The following is a 16,786-nucleotide window of genomic DNA, read 5'->3' as shown; positions in this document are numbered from 1 at the left end:
ATAAATTGACATCAAAATTTGAATGTCTGATTATTCTTCGAAAAGTTTAAATGAGATAGATGATCAATCTTATAAAAAGTATGATCTTCTTCAGGTTGAATAAAGTTGTCAACTATGATAAGACTCTTCTGAGTGTCCAAGATAATTAGAAAGTGGTTGAGGATGACTTTGTAGAACCAGGAAATACTGTTGCATTTACTAAATCCAAAATAATGCAATGAATGTAGCTCGCAACAATACTTACAATATCTTTAAAAGGCGTACAACTTTTTTTAAATGATTATGAAATTTCTAATTTCTAATATTTTTCTAAACATTAGGCATAAACTACGACAAAATCATTGCTTGTTAAATAATGACGCATGCAAAAACATAAATAAATTAAAGAACGTTTTGTCATGTTTCTTTACCTTTAATTCTACTTATTTACTAAATAAAACAAAAACAAATTAACCCCATGCCTTGTTCTGTTTTTTTGTAATGTATAACAAAAATTTGTTATGCTTTTTTCGGATTTCTAATACATGGACTAACTTGATACGTTAATAAATGTTTATGATCAAACTCGCATAACTGTATTACCAACCTTTCTCCCCTCATCACGTGGTATGAGTAACTTGTTACTGTAAAAATTAACCGTTCCTTCATAAACTGTCTTTCTTGAAAAAGATGGAAAGGAAAAAGAGAGGGGGCAAAACATCAGAATCTACGTACTTGCGACAGCATGATCAATCAAAAATCTCACGGGAATCCAGATAATATTAACACCAATTTAAGATCTAAAATAACCCTGTAAATCTGTATCACCTTCAATCGAAGGGGTAGAAGGTTTTCCGAGGAACGTTTATCGTTATAGATTCTCTCCCTTTCCCTGTTACTGTTTCTAGTTTCCTTCTATATCTTTGAATTGAGCAGAGGAACAATATTAAAACAGAATACACCTGATGAACAATTACCTAAGCGGTGCATAGACAGAAAAGGGTGTATACACCATGCGTAAGGACAAAAAAAAGTTATATAGACACGTACATCCTGAAGGGATTAGGGTAATGGTTGCAATGGCCAGAACCAGCATGAAGCAAACAAGCAATCAGTTCACTTCCCCCACGTGCTGCAAACATGGCCAGCTTGGCTCACAGATGTCTCGCGGTGAACTCCCATCATTATCTTTTGAATTTATGTCTGCATTATGCTTCACTAAATACTCAGCTATGCCTTCTCTCTCACATGTAACAGCGTAATGCAAGGCAGTTTGTCCATCATTATCCTTCCAAAAAAGAAAACATAATATCAATACAAAGTGGCTAAAGACACATTACTATCATTAACTGTAAAATGCAAAAAAGCATCTCCAAAAGCCTAAGCTAAACTTTGATATTATTCAACTTCTGCAGTGAGGTTTGTCTGGTTCAGAATCCAATGGTTCAGCTCTATTTTCATTCTGGGGAGATACGGCAATGTCATGAAATATGAGTAGTCCCTGACGTTAATGCATATATTATTGATTCTAAAGCATATGGAATACCTTGGCATTCACATCAGCATTCTTGCTCACAAGCAACTCTGTGACATTAAGGTGGCCACGATCCACAGCCCAGTGTAATGGTGTCCGGCCCTCACTGTCTGCATTCATTTCAAAAACGCATGTTGATATAGAAAGGAAAAATAATAACAGGAATCAAACGCAAATATTAATTTGATAAGCCACTGTCACGACACAGCAAATATCAAAAATGATGAGATTGCGGAGGAACCTTTAGTGACTAGGTGTCAAGGGAGAAAAACTTTTATCCACATCCCTAATATCATCTGATGACCAATGTTATTGTATCCTCTACAGTTAAAATAATCAAGACTTTCCATGGTTATACCTACTTCCCCTACTGTGTATCAAACTTGTGATAGAGAAGAGCAACTAGAGTGAATATAGCTACTTCTCTATATCAAGCTTTCTTATATTTAAACAAAAAGAAAATAAAATACACACAAAATCACTGGTATAACTCTTCGCTCACAAATGTAGGAACCAGGACAACAAATGGGAACGAAATTAAATTGAAGGTTGAACATGTAACAACACAGATTTCTCCACTTCAGCTAATTTTCACAATAAAAAGGAAATTACTAAAGCATGTCCTAGAATATTTATTCCTTTTGTGTCACATCAGTCATCGGTCAATTTTCTATCTTCAAATGCACCTTCAAGAAATTACACAGGCTTGCTGATTAATATTGGAACTCTCAACTTTCATAATCAACAAATGGAAAAAAGAAAAAAAATAAATGTGTGTAATTGGGAGAAACAGATGAATGGGAACTATAGTCACAAGAAACATGTTTTCAACGTTTCAACTTGTTCTTCATTCACCTTCCTCACATTTTGTTACATTTCTTTCTTTCCAACCTCACTCTCCAACTCTAGCTTGAAAGATGAAAAGAAAAGATTCTCCACTTCATGCAACAAATCCGACGAGAAGAAAAGATTCTCCATTTCATGCAGCCACTCCTAAGGGAAGATTTACCCTTAGGAGAAGGTTCTAAACAAGGTGAAGCTGCCCCATCATATTTTGGTTCTCTTGTGACCCCTACAATATTAAATTTTTAAACATTTTCTATTCACATGTTATATTCCATGTTTACCTGCATGTAATTATTCTCACTTTAGAGGACACAAAGATTACTGCTTCTACCATGATTGGCTTATAAGTTTCCTGATTTTTATTCTCTCCTACATTAATTGAAGGACATTTAAGGAAGTTGTTTCGGTATCTCATGGTAAATAATATCTCTGAAGTTTTAGCCTTCAACCAAGATGAATGGTAACTTCGCCAAGTGGGATAAGGCTTTTGTTGTTGCAGTTTTCATTTTAATGAAGTGGTTATGAACTATCTTCAATATCTTAGCATATTCTGATGGAGTTTGGATAGAAAAGAACCACACTTACATTGTTATGGCCTTTCTAGCTTATCATGGTACATGTTGTGCCCTTAGTTTATACAAGTCTCCATTCTTATTTTATCCATGTTATCATGCAACTGAGTTACAAGCTAGGAGTTATGGTCCTTCCAAGAACATTATTTCTTTTACAGGCCTCCACTAGATTTATAGTCCCCTCTTGAATTTTTTAGCAAGTATGGGAATTCTGCAACTATAGGACACTCGTCATGAATATATTGAATTGCATTAAATATTGTAATGTAATAGAACAATATGTACCGTATTTGTTAATGTTCCTAGACTGCATACAGACACACACACACACACATATCTTTCAGCAGGTGATTATTATCTTTTAGAAAAAAGATGTTGAAAATGTATAGACTAATGAATTTTTGGTTACATTGAAAATACAATTTCTTTCACTCGGTAACCATGTTTTGAGCAACTTAGGCTTACCAGGGTAAGTAGTATTTCAATTAGTAGCTTAGCGTGTGTACCGATTATGGGTTGGGTTTTGGGTTGTAATTCATAAGTAATAACAAAAACATAGCACCTGCCTTTGGTTTTAAAAACAATGAAAACAAATTTACTCATGCTAGACTTATCAAGCAATGCTGCTAAAATTCAGGTAGATGACGTTTCACTAAATCACTGACTGTAATTTCTAGTGCTAGCCACAAGTTTTATTTGGAGCATTCAAAAACCAAAAAAAAAAAAAGAAATACTGACAACTCACAGCTCAGTAGAGAGCAATGTATACAAAAGGAAAAGCAAATAACTATTATAAATAACTCACCTTTCAAATTAACTGAAACACCATTTTCAATACACTTGAGCAGATTAGCCATGTCTCCTTCCCTGGCAAATCCATGAATGGCTTCCATTTGCCTGTAAAGGAAGAAAATTAAAAATCAATATGCCTATCGATACTTTGTTCATTCCAGAAACAGTACCCTTTCCATGAAGCACCTAACTACTGAGTTTTATTACTTTGGCTGTTCAAAAGTTATTATTCATCAACAAATATCATTGATACTAAGTATATATTAAGTTTGACAACTTATAACTTCCAAAAAATCTCGTGATCAGCTCATACAATCCACCACCCAATATGTCAAAGGATTAAGGAGTTTAGTGATAGGTGAGGATTGATGATTAGTGTAAAGACAAGGTGATGTACAAGAAAGCGGAAATGAGACATGAACTGCATCCATATTAAAAATAAATACTTCAGAAGGATTTGTATTAGTTGTATTATCAAGTAAACGATAGAAAAAATTCCAAAAATAGGTGGAAAAAATTCCCACTGAGAGAGAATTACATACAAAGTAATTGCCTTAAATAATTAGTTATAAGAAATAAATCATCAAAACCATTAAATTCAAAATTTCACTGTTATGTACGTGACTTGGCTGGGAGATACCCATTGGTAAGTTGTGATCAGCAATGAACATGATTTATATGCATAATAGTTTTTGAAATTCATAATAAACAAACATAAAAATTCACAAATAGCAATGAGAAATCTTGTAGGACCAAAGCAGATTAGTACAGAAACTAAACCCTCTGACTTATCCTTTCAAGATACTCCGCCATTCTAAATACATTAAAGTCATCAAGGAAACATCACTATAATTACACACACACACACACACAGGCTCCCAGAACAAATCATTATTGGTTTTAGGAATCTTACGAGTCACTGCCATATTCTTCTTCATAAACATAAGTACTGAAAACTGGCCCCATTGGTCCCTTAGCCTCTGAACCAGAGCCAGCACCATCGCCACTTCTTCTCCTCTGTTACAGAAGCTCTATGAGTTAGGCAAAGCAATGAAAAAATAAACACACCAAGAATGTAATTAAACATAGTACTTTGATTCTAAACATAATTTTTCCTCCTTTTGGAGAAAGCAGAGATTCATCCATCTAAAGCTAAAGAAGAAACAGCATCTTGGCTCACCAAAGATGAACCATCAAGCCAAGCAGGATACAGTTCAGTCACAATATCAATGTACTTCTGCATTGCATCTTCAGGAGGCATCGCGCCCAATTTCTGCCATGCTTGCCTACAAAGGGGGGCAATGAGACAGGTAGGGGGAAAAAACATCAGTTGACCATTTACATACAATATTCAGTAATAGTACATCAGATATTCCGCAAACACTTAGGCTTAAAAAAAAAGGTAAACACTACTTACATAAAAAGAAAAAAACCAAAAAGAAAAAGACGAAGAGGATTTGTATGTGGTATCAATCTCAGCTTTAATAGTACAAACTACAAATACATCCAAAACAAGCTCAATGATCGCCAATCCTACATTTCACACGCTGCTATATAAACACACAGAAGAGCATGAAAGATTATTAATTTAAACTATTTCAATTTCTTCTCTTTTTTCTTTTCCTCTACACTGTCACTTCTGCAGAAAGCACATATAAGAACAGAGAATAGCGAAGAATATACCATTTAGCACGTGCGGTCATTTTGAGGGGCGAAGGTTGGGGCGTGCTGCAGGGACCTTCAGTGGCAATCTTGTACAACCCGTAAAGCTGGAGCTGCACGTCGCTCGACACTTTCTGCGATAGCCGATCGGCGGCGGCGGCGGCCACGAACGCCGTCGCTGCGCTGAATGCCTCGTCTAATTCGGTACTCTCCACACCTTCCCAATCATCATCGTCGTAGTCGCCGTCACTATCATTCCTCACGCTACCGTGCTCGGCCACCACGGACTGCTCCTCTAACCTGAGCGAGGCCGCGGAATCGGGAACGACGTCTTCGCGTTTGGCAGCCTCGGGTTCCACACGCTCGGCGGCGGCGGGAGTGGCGGCGCGCGTGACGGTGAGGTTGTCGTCTTTGAAAGAAACGACGATGGAGATGAGCTTGGCGAGAAGGTAAGAGAAAATGAGGCCGACGATAATCGACTGGAGGAGAGACTGCCACTCGGCCATGGCGGTTGACGAAACCCTAGAAGCTGAAAATAGGTTCACGAAGAAATCGCTTTAGTCGCGAGGGTGAGCTAAAACCCTAGCGAGAGTAGGAGATAAATCATGTTGGGATTGTTGACGGAGAAATTGAGAAGATTGCAGAGGAATTTTCAGAATGGAGCATGCGCTGGCACGGTGGAAACGGAGAGCGTTCTCACTCTCTCTCTCTCTCTCTCTCTCTCTCTGTGCTGTTGGCGCTCGGGGGCACTTATCAGGTGCTTCCTGGAATTACCTGTGCTTTACCGTATAGTTGTTGAAAGAGTGACACGTGTCACCTTTTGATGAGTCTACGTGAGATCACCACCGACGATCCGTGATTCAAAGGGTTAAAGAGAATGGAGAAAAGGAAACGAATCTTTGGAATAATTATGCCTTTCCCAACAAGATGGACCAGGTTGTTGTTCCTTTTGATTTCGAATTTTCTTAGTCCAAATAAGTGATGTTTTGGTTATGCGTGCTTTTGTTAAATAACTCTACACTACAGCCAAAATACTTTGTTCTTTTAGTAAAATTTTAATTTACATGGAAGTTCTCCTTCTTCTTTTTTCTAAAATAATTACTGAAATATTTTTTACTCCCTAAAGTTTGAACCAAATTTTATTTAAGCCTAGCATTTAAAGTGTCTTTTTTTTATCTTTCAAATGTAAAATTGACATTTAAGCATCTCAAATTTAAAATAATTATTTTAATCCTCTAAATATATATATATATAGTCAAATAAAATTATTTTTTAAACTTCTAATTGGGAAATAACTCATTATAATTTTTAAGTTGACAATGTTTAAATTATTCACATAACCAACGCATATTTAAATTGAGAAAGATTATTTTAATAGTATTTGAATTTTCTTTTTTTGTCTTTGTCCCACTCTCCCTTTTCTTATAAAATTGGTCAAAGTGATTATTACTTTAATTACAATATTATTTGTTTATCTTATACTTTATTTCATTGTTATGAAAGAAGTTTTCATTTTGAGATTAAAGTGTATAATAATTATTAGAATATATGGATACAATGTTTCCTTTTTGCTTTATTCATTTTTTACTGATTACAATCATAAATAAATTTATCTTTAAACATTATTCAATAATTTAAACTTTGAAAGTTTAAAATTATGGTAATTTTATTTCTAAAATTGGTAGAAACGTGTTAATATTCTCTTAAAAACATTGATATAGACGTTAAGTACAACTTTTTAAAAGTTTTTTTTTATATATAAAATAGCCTAATAAAACAGAAAGTTCTACGTTATTGAGTCCGTTTTTTTTAGTGAGTATTAGAAATATTATTTTGTTACTTTAAAGATAATTTTAACATATTTTAAAATTTTAAAATTAATAATTTTGAAGGTACATCAGATGATCAACAGAGAAAAAACCTAGTGAAAAATCCAAATTATTACACTAGAAATTATAGGTGTTAATTAATTTTTCAATTTGAGGAACTGAAATAAAATTGGATATAAATTTGAGAGATTACAAAGGAAACGTAATTTTTTGTATAATTTAGTCACATATGTCATTATTAACATAAACATATGTCATTATTATCATAAATACTATTAATCACGTTAATCATGACTGTAAAGACATTTGATTTAAGAGACAAAAAAATAATGCTTTTTCAAATTAAGAGACTAAACAACTAATTTGTAATTTGAAAACCAAGAAAAGTACTCAAATTCAAAGTGCTAAATAAAAATAAAAATATATTCAGCTTTTTATAACTTAAAATTAATTTAAGTATCCTACCTTGATGAGAAACTTAATTTAGCTTATGCAAAATTTTAATTTCTTTTTATTATTTTATTTTTTTCTTTGTATATAGAAAATGTATCCAAAATATAACTAATGAAATAAATAGTATCAATCATTCACTAAAAATGAGCTATTAATATTTAGAAATCTTTGTTCACTTTAATTGTTACATTGTTAACACATTAGTTGTCTTTTATTTTGAATAACCGGGAATAATTATGTATTTTGTCTTTGTACATTTAAACTTATAGAAGTCAAAGGAAAAAGAAATTAATTAAGAAAACACATTTTGGGTGGCTAAGATTCATAAATTGCACCTATTCATAAATACTATAAGAGGGAGAAAAGTGGTATCAATTGTAGCACGTAATAAAAATCCTGCAATTAGTTAATCATAACATGCTAAAGCAGGATCCAACCATAAAGTTACAAACTAAATAATAAAAAAAAAAGGAGAAAGTGGCTGCTTATTAATTTCCACTCCCCTATTTAAGTATAAATTATACCATACATGAGAATTACACGATACAGTGCATCCTAATTAAATAAGTTAGCAATTATGGTACTAATTAAATAATATTTCAACTTATAATTATTATCATGTGTGCAACTTACAACGACGGATATTTTTAAATTCGTCGTCATAATCTACCTATGGTTTAAAATTTAGGGATGGCAATGCAGGTTGATTTGATCCGCATAAAGTCCACTCATCGCGGACTGGTCCGTCTCATCCACTATAATTTATGCGGGTTGTAGTTATTGGTCTATCCTACACATCACTTGGCCAGCGGACACGTGGGTTAGTCCGCTTTTTTTTTTTAATTCTTATGATAAAATTTTCAATGTTTAAAAATTAGGAAACTTTAAGAAGTTCACAAAATTAAGTAAAGACTTTGAAGAATTGGATGATAAATTGATAATTTAACATTTTCATCATATTCATATTCATACTATGACATACATAATGTATTCTTTAAATTTTAGCACATTAAAAAATATATAATACTTGTCTTTTCTAGTTATACAAGAATTTGAAATATTAATGCAAGAGTCTATAAAAAAAGTAACTAATATATACAAATGCAAGTTTTTTTATGCGGGTCGCGGGCCAGCTCACGCTAGCTATGGGCTTATGCGGGCCGAACTGTGACAGACTTGTAGGTTCAACTTCTAAGTCCGTCCCGCATATTTTGTGCGGGCCAGCGGGCTGGTAAGCCGGACCCTAATTGTCACTCCTGTTAATGAGTTTTCTTTTTTTTTTCACATGGTATAATATTTGATTTGTCAATAATAGATAAAATTGTTATAATAGTAGACTTGTTATGCATAAGAAATTTACATGTAATAGGGGTAGGCCTTTTTTTTCTCAGCACACATTTTTATAATTCTTATACAATTTGTTGTCTTAACATATATTTTTCTCGTAAACGTTACACTACAAAAAATTATATTAAATATAATTCCAGTCATAAATACAATTAACTCTATATAAATTGTGTTTCATTTAAGTATAGATGATTCATTTATTCCAAAGAAGATTTATTGTCTAATGTCAAACGACATTTTGCCTAATGCCTTAAAACATGTATGTTCACATATTATTCTTCAAAAAACGAGTTTTAACCATTTTTATTCTAACAACTTCACATTTTGAGACAACTTCATTCTTAACATGTAAGAGTCTTTAGATAAGCTTGCTTTATCTATTTATTAATGTGTGAAACATATATAAGTGCCACAACAAAGACATATGTACTGAGTATTATTTTCCTTGTAAAGATATATACCCATTATTGAAAACACTTTTATGTACTAAGTCGATAATAAAATGGTCATTAATCTCAATCAATGTGTATAGTTTGAGTTCTAAATATGATTTTGAAGTGGTTGATGACCTTTGTATAAATACTCATATTAAAAAACAATAACTGTAAATTATATTTGGTAAAGAAACTAAAAAATTAAAATATCAATAATATTTAACATTGTTTATTTTATTTTAATTTTTGATATATGAGTAAATCACAAATACGATATTCAAACAAATCATTCTTAAGTTTATGTGGTTTTTGTTTGTATTTAATCCAATTAGACAAAACAAAATTAAATTAATGTAATTTGTAGGTTTAATTATGCCTTTGGTCCCCATTTTGGAGTCAAAATCTCAAAATGGTACCCAAAATTTTAAAAGTCTCAAAATGGTCCCCTTTTTTGTTGAAACGTCTCACGTTTGCCCTTCCCGTTAAGTCAAGGTTGACGCCGTTAGAGGGAGTGCCACATGTCAGTTCCTCGATTTTTTGAATTTTTTTATTAATTTTTTTTTTGAATTTTTTTCTTTTTTTTTATTTTTTGAATTTTTTTAAAAAAATCAAAAAATTGCCACGTGTCAAGCTGTCATCGTGCCACGTGGCAGTGACAGTGACACATGTCAGTATTACGCCACGTGTCATTTTGTTAGTCTCAATTTGGTCCCTTTATTTTAATTTGTCTCAATTTAGTCCCAATTTTTGTAAAAATTAGCAATTTTGTCCCCCTTCAAATTGAAACAAAATTTAATTTTATATAAATGTTATACAAATATTTTTATTAAATTTGATATTTGTATTCAAATTGATATTTTTATTATATATTTTTAACATAGTTAAGTTTAGTTAAAATTATGTTTCACATTCAACTTTACTTAAAATTGTTTTAAAATTTTAAATTTATATGTGTTTTATTGTAACATGAACTAGGTAATTTATGAATTTTTTTCTATAAACATTATTTTCTATTAACAACTTTTAAACCATTTTAAATAAAGTTCAATGTAAAATATTAATTAAATGAACTTAATTTGGTTAAAAATATTTACTTGAAATATCAATTTTGATGGAAATATTTGTGTACATTTATACAGAAATTAAATTTGATTTCAATTTGGAGAGGGACAAAATTGCAAATTTTTACAAAAATTGGGACTAAATTGAGACAAATTAAAATAAAGGGACCAAATTGAGACTAAAAAAATGACACATGGCGTAATACTGATCCGTGTCACTGTCACTGCCACGTGGCACGATGACAACTTGACACGTGGCAATTTTTTTAATTTTTTTAAAAAAATTCAAAATAAAAAATAAAAAATAAAAAAATTCAAAAAAAAATTAATAAAAAAATTCAAAAAATCGAGGAACTGACACGTGGCACTCCCTCTAACGGCGTCAATGTTGACTTAACGGCAAGGGCAAACGTGAGACGTTTCAACAAAAAAGGGGACCATTTTGAGACTTTTAAAATTTTGGGTACCATTTTGAGATTTTGACTCCAAAATAGGGACCAAAGACATAATTAAACCTAATTTGTATATATCAATTATCGAGTTGATTCGGTTAATCCAAAATAATGAAGACATCTTTGCAATGCAAAAGAAACTTTTCTAAATTAGACTTTTTTTTATTATATAATGAAAATTTTAATAATGTAGAAAACAACCATTTATTCTACTCCATAAATATCCAAACAATAATAAGATTTTTTTTTCATTTTTTTTTTCTAAAATAGTTTATTTTGTATGATACGTATGCATTAAGCTAAATAATTTTCACATGAGTTAGGAGGAATATGATTCGTGCAAAAGGGTTTGACATCTAACCACTTTTATAACTAATCATGCGAGTCATCTCCAAATATATTAGGATTTCATAATTAGTATATGATATTAGGGTGAGAACTTGTTACTGATTTAGTGAAACAACTGATATTTTTAGTTTGTTAGTCCCCTTTAACATGTTCTGCCAACTATGTGGATTAGGGATGGAGTATGATGTATTAACATGTTATTCATCACGCCACTCCCTTCTCTCGTGAGATAAGTGAAGAAACTTATTACAAATGGAATTTGTGCCCATCTCCATGTCACTCAATAGAACCAATGAGATAAATGGAGGAGCTGCCACTTGAGCCACATGCTCAAGATAAAACTCACACACATACACAAAAGGATCACTCAACAATTTCAACATTAGTCTTGTGTTCAGTATGTCTAGGAGTAGCTAACTTCCTCATTCACGGGAATTGGGTGTAATGTATTCTTAATTCTCTATGAACTTCACTATTCAATATAATTCTTTTCCATCACTCATGTATTCTATTCTTGTTTTAATTGCATGATAATTATTAATTGCATATGTGTGGGTTTCTAATTACTGAACACGATATTAGAACCTATACTAGAGTAGACAACTAATTGATTGTGCATCTAGGCTTAGAGTACATCATTGGTCATTCATAACATCAAAATTTTGATCATAATCGTGAATCTTAATAAGGAAAGGTCGAAGACATTATGATTCTTATTAAAGTTTAAACTTGTCGCTAAGACGTTAGGCTTTGTTACATAAGGTGTGAATGTTAGAGTAGGAATTAGAAGAATATTATTTGGTGTTTTTGCTTTAAATTAGATTATGAAATTCAATCCCGATGAAGATTTTATCTTATATTTTTCTCAATCAAGTTATTTGTTTCCATTGTGTCAAATTTTGTTTATATTTTACATCTTAATTCTACATTTATTTTCCTTTAAACTACAAATATTTTGGTATTCTCATCTTTTATCAGTAACAAATCAATTTAAACCACATTAATCATGTGGAATATGATATCTGGACTTGTCCATTGTATTACTTGTACGATTTGATACACTTTCCAAACACGTAATAGAGTTAGATTTAGCCCCTAACTATAACATGAGTGACACTTTTAATGTGTCCTTTTGATATAAGTTTTAAGAATTCGTGGTTGAATTCTCTCCAAGAAGGGGAGGATGAGTCCATGACTCACCATGAAGCTATGAAGTACCTTCCTAGAAGAGTGACAAGGAGCATGACCACAAGGGAGACCTCTAATCCTTCTCCCAATTATTTGTTTTCTATTACCTTATGTTAAGTGTTCCCTAAGTTGATTTTGGTTGACTTTTTGGTCATTGATTCAGGTTGACTTGACTTAAATTGACATGTTGACTCTTTGTTTGTTTTGTTTTATATGTTAAGCTTATGCTAATTAGGAGTGGAATAACACCAATTGGAGTGGAGAAGAGCTTGGGCTTACATCCAATCAAGGTGGTGAGAGAGGAAAGCATAAAGTAAAATCAACATGTACCATGTACCTCCATGTGGTCCCTTGTACCATGCATAGGCACAAACCATGCAGGAGCCACTTACCACACCAAATTTGTCATCCTTTTAACCTAGTTTCTAGAAGCTAGCTTTTTAGACACCCTTAGGTTGTATTTTCTTTGCTTAGAGGGCTTTCATGCTCACCAATTTAAGGGGCTCTACTTGACTTGTATACGGTTGAATCTTTTGAGTTATAATACACATTATTCGACCATTTAGGGAGGAGTTCTTCTTTGGATGAAGCTTCTCTAGCCTTACCTTCAGCAACGTCTCAAGTGGTGGCGTCATCATTCATCTTAAGGGTTGGATTGGCTTTGTGACCCCTCTAAGTGGTGTGTCATCACTTGTCATCCCCTCCCCTTTCATGTCTTTCCATCTTTTGTTCATCTTCTTCTTAATTCCATTCTGTTTTTATGTTTCCTTTGCAATCTTGTTATTTTGTTTCTTGGTTTAAATAAATTCTCTTCTATTTTGGAGCTTATAAAATTGAACATTCACAACTAGATAACTTGTTATTTTAATATTTCATGGAAATATTCATGGAGATTTCTTAATGATCACAACACCATATTTGCAAAACTATAAAATGAACCTACATCATACACACTTCATGAATCAAGTTTTGTTCATGTTTTTATAACATTTCCAACTCTTTCTTCTCATAATATATCTTCTCAGATATCACTCGTGCTTTTTTTTACTTAACCACCGAGACACTAAATTCATGCAGCTTCTCTGTGACTTCAATTAAAGTTCCACAAGAAAAAGGTCGCGCATCTTCCATACTTCTCTTCAATCACTGAAGTTGTCATACCAATCACGAATTTAGTCAAATCTGATATTAAAGTCGAGTTCATAAAACACTCAGTCAAGACTTATCCATAACTTTTAAAAACACTACCAATTTAGGTAATGTTCAACAAAAATTGCACCAAATTTGTAAATTTCCCGTTTAAATTATCCCTAATGTCATGCCTTAAATTAGTTTAAAAAGACACGCCATCTCTCAATGATCTCTTAAACTTGTATGAAATTAGCTTTAAGTCAATCCATATACCACTCGTTGTTGGCGACTTTGGGAGAAATGATGGAAGATCACAACACCCATCATGTGCCCGGGAGTGCAAGACAGAGACAACGTAAGATTTTTTCATCGATTTAGTCAATCTTATTCCTCAACATTCGAATGACATAATACCAATTTAATACAAGTTTTACCTTTGGAAGGTACTATGATACCACTACACCAGATACTTCTTACGGTTTAGTTCTTCTAAACAACACTCGTCATTTGCTTCTAAGCCATGCTTCCAAATTGATATCAGTAATGTACAAAATAAAGCTTATAGATTAGATTTCCTAATCTAAAGTCGTGGCGAAAACTGCGAAGTTAACAAGGTTGTTTAGAATCAACTGGACATAGTAAAAAAACCAAATACATGTAAATATACCAAGGTCTTCGATTTGTATGTTAAAATCATGAGGAATACTACAAAGTTATGCAGCATCATGCAAGAAAAAGAAAGAATTCAATTTTCTTTCGGCGTAGACTTAATCCAGTGGCTACCCTCATCAAAATAGCCGTGGCACGTAATGGCATAGCAGCATACTATTGTTCTTTTCATCGACATCCTAGTTCAGCTCTCCCTTCATCACCGATGGACTTGTTTGTGCATAGTTTCTGGAGATCAATATAACCAATAATAGTGTCCTCAAAAACAGCCTTGTCCAGCTTAGCCTCGTCAAAGGTGGAGCCCGACAATACTGTGTTCCTAAATACAGCTCCTTCAAGATCAGCTTTCTCGAAGTTCACACGGTCCAACACTGCATTTGAGAAGTCCACCCCTGTAAAATATCCCTGGATCATTCATTGCTTTGTCTACGTGCCAAATAGAATGAATCACAACTTGCACGTTGTCTACAGTTGTGTGAAAGATGAATAATACGAATAGTTTTATATCTTCTGCCATTCAAGCTTAGTAAACATTTCAGAAATATAGATACGTTGAAGAACTTGTATTTGATCTCTAACGTTAGATTGATTTTGCACAAGTGAAAAATGTTACCTTTAAAGCTGGCACCAGCAGCATAAGCCTTAGACATTATAACTTCTGACATATCAGCACCATCAAACTTAGCATCTGACATGAGTGCTGCAGAGAGGGACTTCCCCTTCAGGTTTGATTTTTCATTTGTGAAATCACATTGCCGGAGATCTAATGGTTTATCGTATACACCATTTGCCTGACCAATTGTGTTGCCAATAAAAGCACGCTCGCAGCGATTGGGTTCAGTCGACAATGGGGGAAGTCTCTGCATGGAAAATATATAAGCACTAAACAATTTCAGTACCTATATTGCACAAAAACCTGCTTTACCACTCTCCTTTCAAACAAGAGCCTCCTAAAAGGAAAACTCATCCATGAAATTTCCTCATTGGGCAAATTAACTTCTGAGAGCAAATGGGAGCTTAAAAGTTAAAATTAGGAATTCAAAGCACATCAATTGCAACAGCTTCTGTTTACATATGTAGTTTACATGATTACTACAACCAAATCAGGCAACCTGTAGAACCTTGCAATCTATAAATGATATGACATATTTTAGGGATAGATAAAAATAAGTAGGAAAAATTAAATAAGTATAAGATTCGTATATGCAATGTGTAGAATTAAATTAAAGTTTTTCTATAACTGTTAAAATTTAAACACATTTTGAACCTGGGTTGCAGCAGGAACGGGAAATGCAGAAGAAGTAACAGCACAAGCTGCAAGAATACCACAGGCCACGCCCTTCATTCCATTGAAACTGAACAAACCTCCCTTATTCTGATGAGATCCATCTAATTCAGCTACTCCTACAAAACACGGGTAATCATTTTACCAACAAAATAATTAGTTATCTAAGTTTCATGCGGAGATGAAGAGGCAAAACTGTTAGACAACACGTAGAGAAAATTGGTAAGCTAAGCATTATTTAAATCATATAAAAATGTAAGAAAAATAAGAGAGGAAGAGTAAGACCAGAGCAAGAAATTGTGAATGGAGGGGTGAAAGATGGGCGTTTGGTTGCGTAATTGGGTATGCAGAAACCGTTTCGAGGGAGTGGAATTGAAACGTTCGCCATTGTTGTTTTCTTTTCGCTCTTCACTTCAGTTTTGGAACTTGGAACTTCCACATACCTCTCCGCCATCGCTTATCCGCGGATAAATATGTTACGTGGCATCACACGTGGCTCTACATCATTGCTTGTTTTTTTGAAACATTTTCTTTTTGTATAAAATAAAATAAAGAAAAGACATTGAAACTTTTAAAGAAATAGTTTTGATAGTTGTACATGTTAACTAATTGAGATAAAATTAAAAAAAGAAATTGTATTTTGAACACTACATTTGTTGGACCTTGTCTCAAAACTTTAGATGTAGGCTGTCATAAGTTACATATCAAATTATTTTTTAATTAAATAGTAAATTGATTAACTACTGCTACTCTTGCGCCAGCTGCAATGCATAAGATAAATATTTTGTTTTTCATAGTTAAAATAAAATTTATAATAAATTCTAATAGATGCTATATTTTAACTAAAATCTATAATAAGAAAATATGTTAACGTATAACGCATATTTTAGGTGCATATAGAATATTTATACCACATCTCCTTGACAGTATCATTAATTACTATTTATTTTCTCTTTTTAATTTTGTTAAAACTATTTTATCTTTTCAAGAATTGTTAAATGATGGTCAAATAGTGTTATTATCAAGATATTATTTATAATTATTCATTTTAAAATTATTAAATCTTGATTTAAAATAAAGTAAAAGAAATAAAACTTTTAAAAAGATTCTTAAAATAATTTTATTGTTGATGTACAAATCTTAAAAATATTGAAATTAAAAAATAGTCTGGCAAATTTTCTCATCAAATATGGTTATTTTAATT

General features: G+C 32.5%; 2 protein-coding genes across 3 annotated transcripts; both read right to left on the bottom strand.

Annotated features, from left to right (window-relative positions):
• Positions 1-730: 730 nt before the first annotated feature.
• Positions 731-6,115, bottom strand: ACBP1 (acyl-CoA binding protein 1). The gene is made up of 6 exons (XM_028048697.2): positions 5,407-6,115; positions 4,904-5,009; positions 4,637-4,740; positions 3,737-3,828; positions 1,526-1,623; positions 731-1,267 (listed from the first exon to the last, which is right to left on the bottom strand). Exons 1-6 carry the CDS (start codon positions 5,889-5,891, stop codon positions 1,091-1,093), a joined length of 1,062 nt encoding a protein of 353 aa, XP_027904498.1. The 5' UTR covers positions 5,892-6,115; the 3' UTR covers positions 731-1,090.
• Positions 6,116-14,264: 8,149 nt separating this feature from the next.
• Positions 14,265-16,037, bottom strand: LOC114162574 (Tetratricopeptide repeat (TPR)-like superfamily protein). Of its 2 annotated transcripts, none has more exons than XM_028046503.2 (4): positions 15,868-16,037; positions 15,565-15,701; positions 14,911-15,157; positions 14,265-14,689 (listed from the first exon to the last, which is right to left on the bottom strand). In XM_028046503.2, the coding sequence occupies exons 1-4, from the start codon at positions 16,034-16,036 to the stop codon at positions 14,466-14,468; spliced, it is 777 nt and encodes a 258-aa protein (XP_027902304.1). In that variant the 5' UTR covers position 16,037; the 3' UTR covers positions 14,265-14,465. The 2 variants fall into 2 exon arrangements, with proteins under 2 accessions (XP_027902304.1, XP_027902305.2); XM_028046504.2 differs by having other exon boundaries at positions 15,565-15,695; positions 15,868-16,028.
• Between the last annotated feature and the right edge of the window lie 749 nt (positions 16,038-16,786).

Source organism: Vigna unguiculata, chromosome 9 (genome assembly GCF_037176805.1).
Source record: "Vigna unguiculata cultivar grain cowpea cultivar isolate G323 ecotype 2 chromosome 9, ASM3717680v1, whole genome shotgun sequence".
Classification (NCBI taxonomy): domain Eukaryota; kingdom Viridiplantae; phylum Streptophyta; class Magnoliopsida; order Fabales; family Fabaceae; genus Vigna; species Vigna unguiculata.
Note: the sequence above shows the minus strand (reverse complement) of the source record. Positions and strands in the feature narration are given on the sequence as shown.

Bases quoted from the DNA above. Each gene is read 5' to 3' on its own strand.
- ACBP1 (XM_028048697.2), bottom strand. From the start codon at position 5,891: ATGGCCGAGTGGCAGTCTCTCCTCCAGTCGATTATCGTCGGCCTCATT. The intron at 3,829-4,636 runs GTAAGATTCCTA...CTTCCTTTACAG, and splicing joins GAAGAATATGGCAGTGACTC to GCAAATGGAAGCCATTCATG. The intron at 1,624-3,736 runs GTGAGTTATTTA...AAATGAATGCAG, and splicing joins TGTTTCAGTTAATTTGAAAG to ACAGTGAGGGCCGGACACCA.
- LOC114162574 (XM_028046503.2), bottom strand. From the start codon at position 16,036: ATGGCGGAGAGGTATGTGGAAGTTCCAAGTTCCAAAACTGAAGTGAAG. The intron at 15,158-15,564 runs GTTCAAAATGTG...TTTTCCATGCAG, and splicing joins CCGTTCCTGCTGCAACCCAG to AGACTTCCCCCATTGTCGAC. The intron at 14,690-14,910 runs GTAACATTTTTC...GATATTTTACAG, and splicing joins TGCTGGTGCCAGCTTTAAAG to GGGTGGACTTCTCAAATGCA.